The 1,829-nt window shown below is 25.3% G+C and overlaps 1 protein-coding gene across 1 annotated transcript in view; it reads left to right on the forward strand.

Moving 5' to 3' along the window:
• Positions 1 to 1,829, forward strand: part of LOC107467549 (uncharacterized) — a 7,619-nt gene that overhangs the window by 1,759 nt on the left and 4,031 nt on the right. Inside the window, exon 2 of the mRNA XM_016086675.3 lies at positions 1,425 to 1,536. Coding sequence (XP_015942161.1) covers positions 1,425 to 1,536 — 112 coding nt within the window. The remainder of the gene's footprint in view (positions 1 to 1,424; positions 1,537 to 1,829) is intronic.

Here is a 1,829-nt window from a genome sequence, read left to right on the forward strand (position 1 = left end):
ACATGCATAAATCAATATAATTTGTATCTATAATTTTTAAAATTTACACACATAAAATAATAAAATTTATTTATTAAAAATAATTTAATATTTATACTGTCTAAATAATAATTACAAATATTAAAAATTATTAGTACCAAGAATTTTTCAAAAGAATTTATCCAATAATTAATTAATAATTTAATATAAATAAATTTTAGATGTAAAAGTTTTTTTAACTGTTCTTTTTCTAATTCTTCTAACAGAATCTTCTTATTTATTAGTAAAGCATTAGAAGGCATAAAAAAACATTACAAACTATCATCTTCGGCAAGGGAAAAAGTGTTCATACAAACCTAATTTTATTGGATGCCAATCCCATATTTTATATATCCACCATTATATTGGATAAATTGTAGGTATTACTAGTTATATACATTAACAATTTTAGTGCTCATATACACAATTTGCACAATTGTGTGGAAGCACGTATAGAAAACTATATATAATGCTACAAAAACATATGTGTCATGCCACATTTTTTGACATAAAATTCCGGTAAACATGACTCATCACCATCCCAAAATACACATATTTTCATTTCTCACGGTGAAAAAATTAGGCTCCTTATATCAAACTATATCTATATCATCACTTTTTTCCTTCTATTTTTGGCTTAGAAAATTTGAGCAACCACTTCCACCAGAAAAAAAAACACACACACAATAAAACAGCCACGAAAGTAGGAAATTCAAATAATAATGTGCTTTTCTATATATAATTTAGTAATTAATATATTAATTTGTGAAAGTGACCGAAGTACATACAAATAAATTATAAATTACTTGATGTCTTACTTACAACCTAAGTTACGGTTTTTAGTTGTGCCGTCTTTCTTGCAACTTTTGACTTCTAACTTCTAAGAGTTATTAATGACCTCATCTTCTATTATTACTTATTTTGATTATTATACTTTAGCCTTTAAGCCTTTAGAATATAGATAGCATCTCTCACTCACCCATACCCACTTAGAAATTAAAGTTGGCAAATGTATTAATCAACAATCACCCTAAAATTTAAAGCTAAGAAATAGCTTTATTTGTATAGTAGATTATTAATCCAATTTAGTTGTTATATCTAATTCATACATTAAAATTAAAGCTATATATATAGCATTCAATGTGACACAAACTAGCTTTATTATTATGTGACTACGACCATTCTTTATTATGGTCCTTCTCTGATCTGTATCGTCACGCAAACAATGCAAATATATATGGAAACAATTTCAAATGTTTTTTGAAATATCGATATTCTGATCATTTTAGGTGTTGATTTTAATTAAAATATATATAATTAAAAAATTTAATATATATTAATTAAAATTAACTGTTAAAATTATTTAAGAAAGAAGAAGAAATGAAATGAAAGTTTTTGCATTGTAGATGAGTGGAGTGGGATCAGTGGTGATGACGCCATTAATAGGGAATTTATCGGATCGATATGGCAGAAAAGCTTTGATCACTCTTCCTCTTATGGTCTCCGTCATTCCTCAAGGTAAATAAATAAATAAATCCTATTTCAACAATTATTAATTTTCGTAATATATAATTGAATTAATGTAATTATATATTCAACTATGTATCACACTAACTAAAAAAGAAAGAGGGTTCTATGAATATTGAATAACAAAATAACAAAATAACAAATTGATGTGATATATAGAAGATACGCATTTGTAAAAAGCATCTCATTTGTTCTTCTCCTTTTATTCTTTTACTCATAGTGTTTGATGATTCTTTTCTTTACTCTCTGTTTCCTATATTATCCCTTATTATTATCAATATATA

This window comes from Arachis duranensis, chromosome 9 (assembly GCF_000817695.3).
Source record: "Arachis duranensis cultivar V14167 chromosome 9, aradu.V14167.gnm2.J7QH, whole genome shotgun sequence".
Lineage (NCBI taxonomy): Eukaryota > Viridiplantae > Streptophyta > Magnoliopsida > Fabales > Fabaceae > Arachis > Arachis duranensis.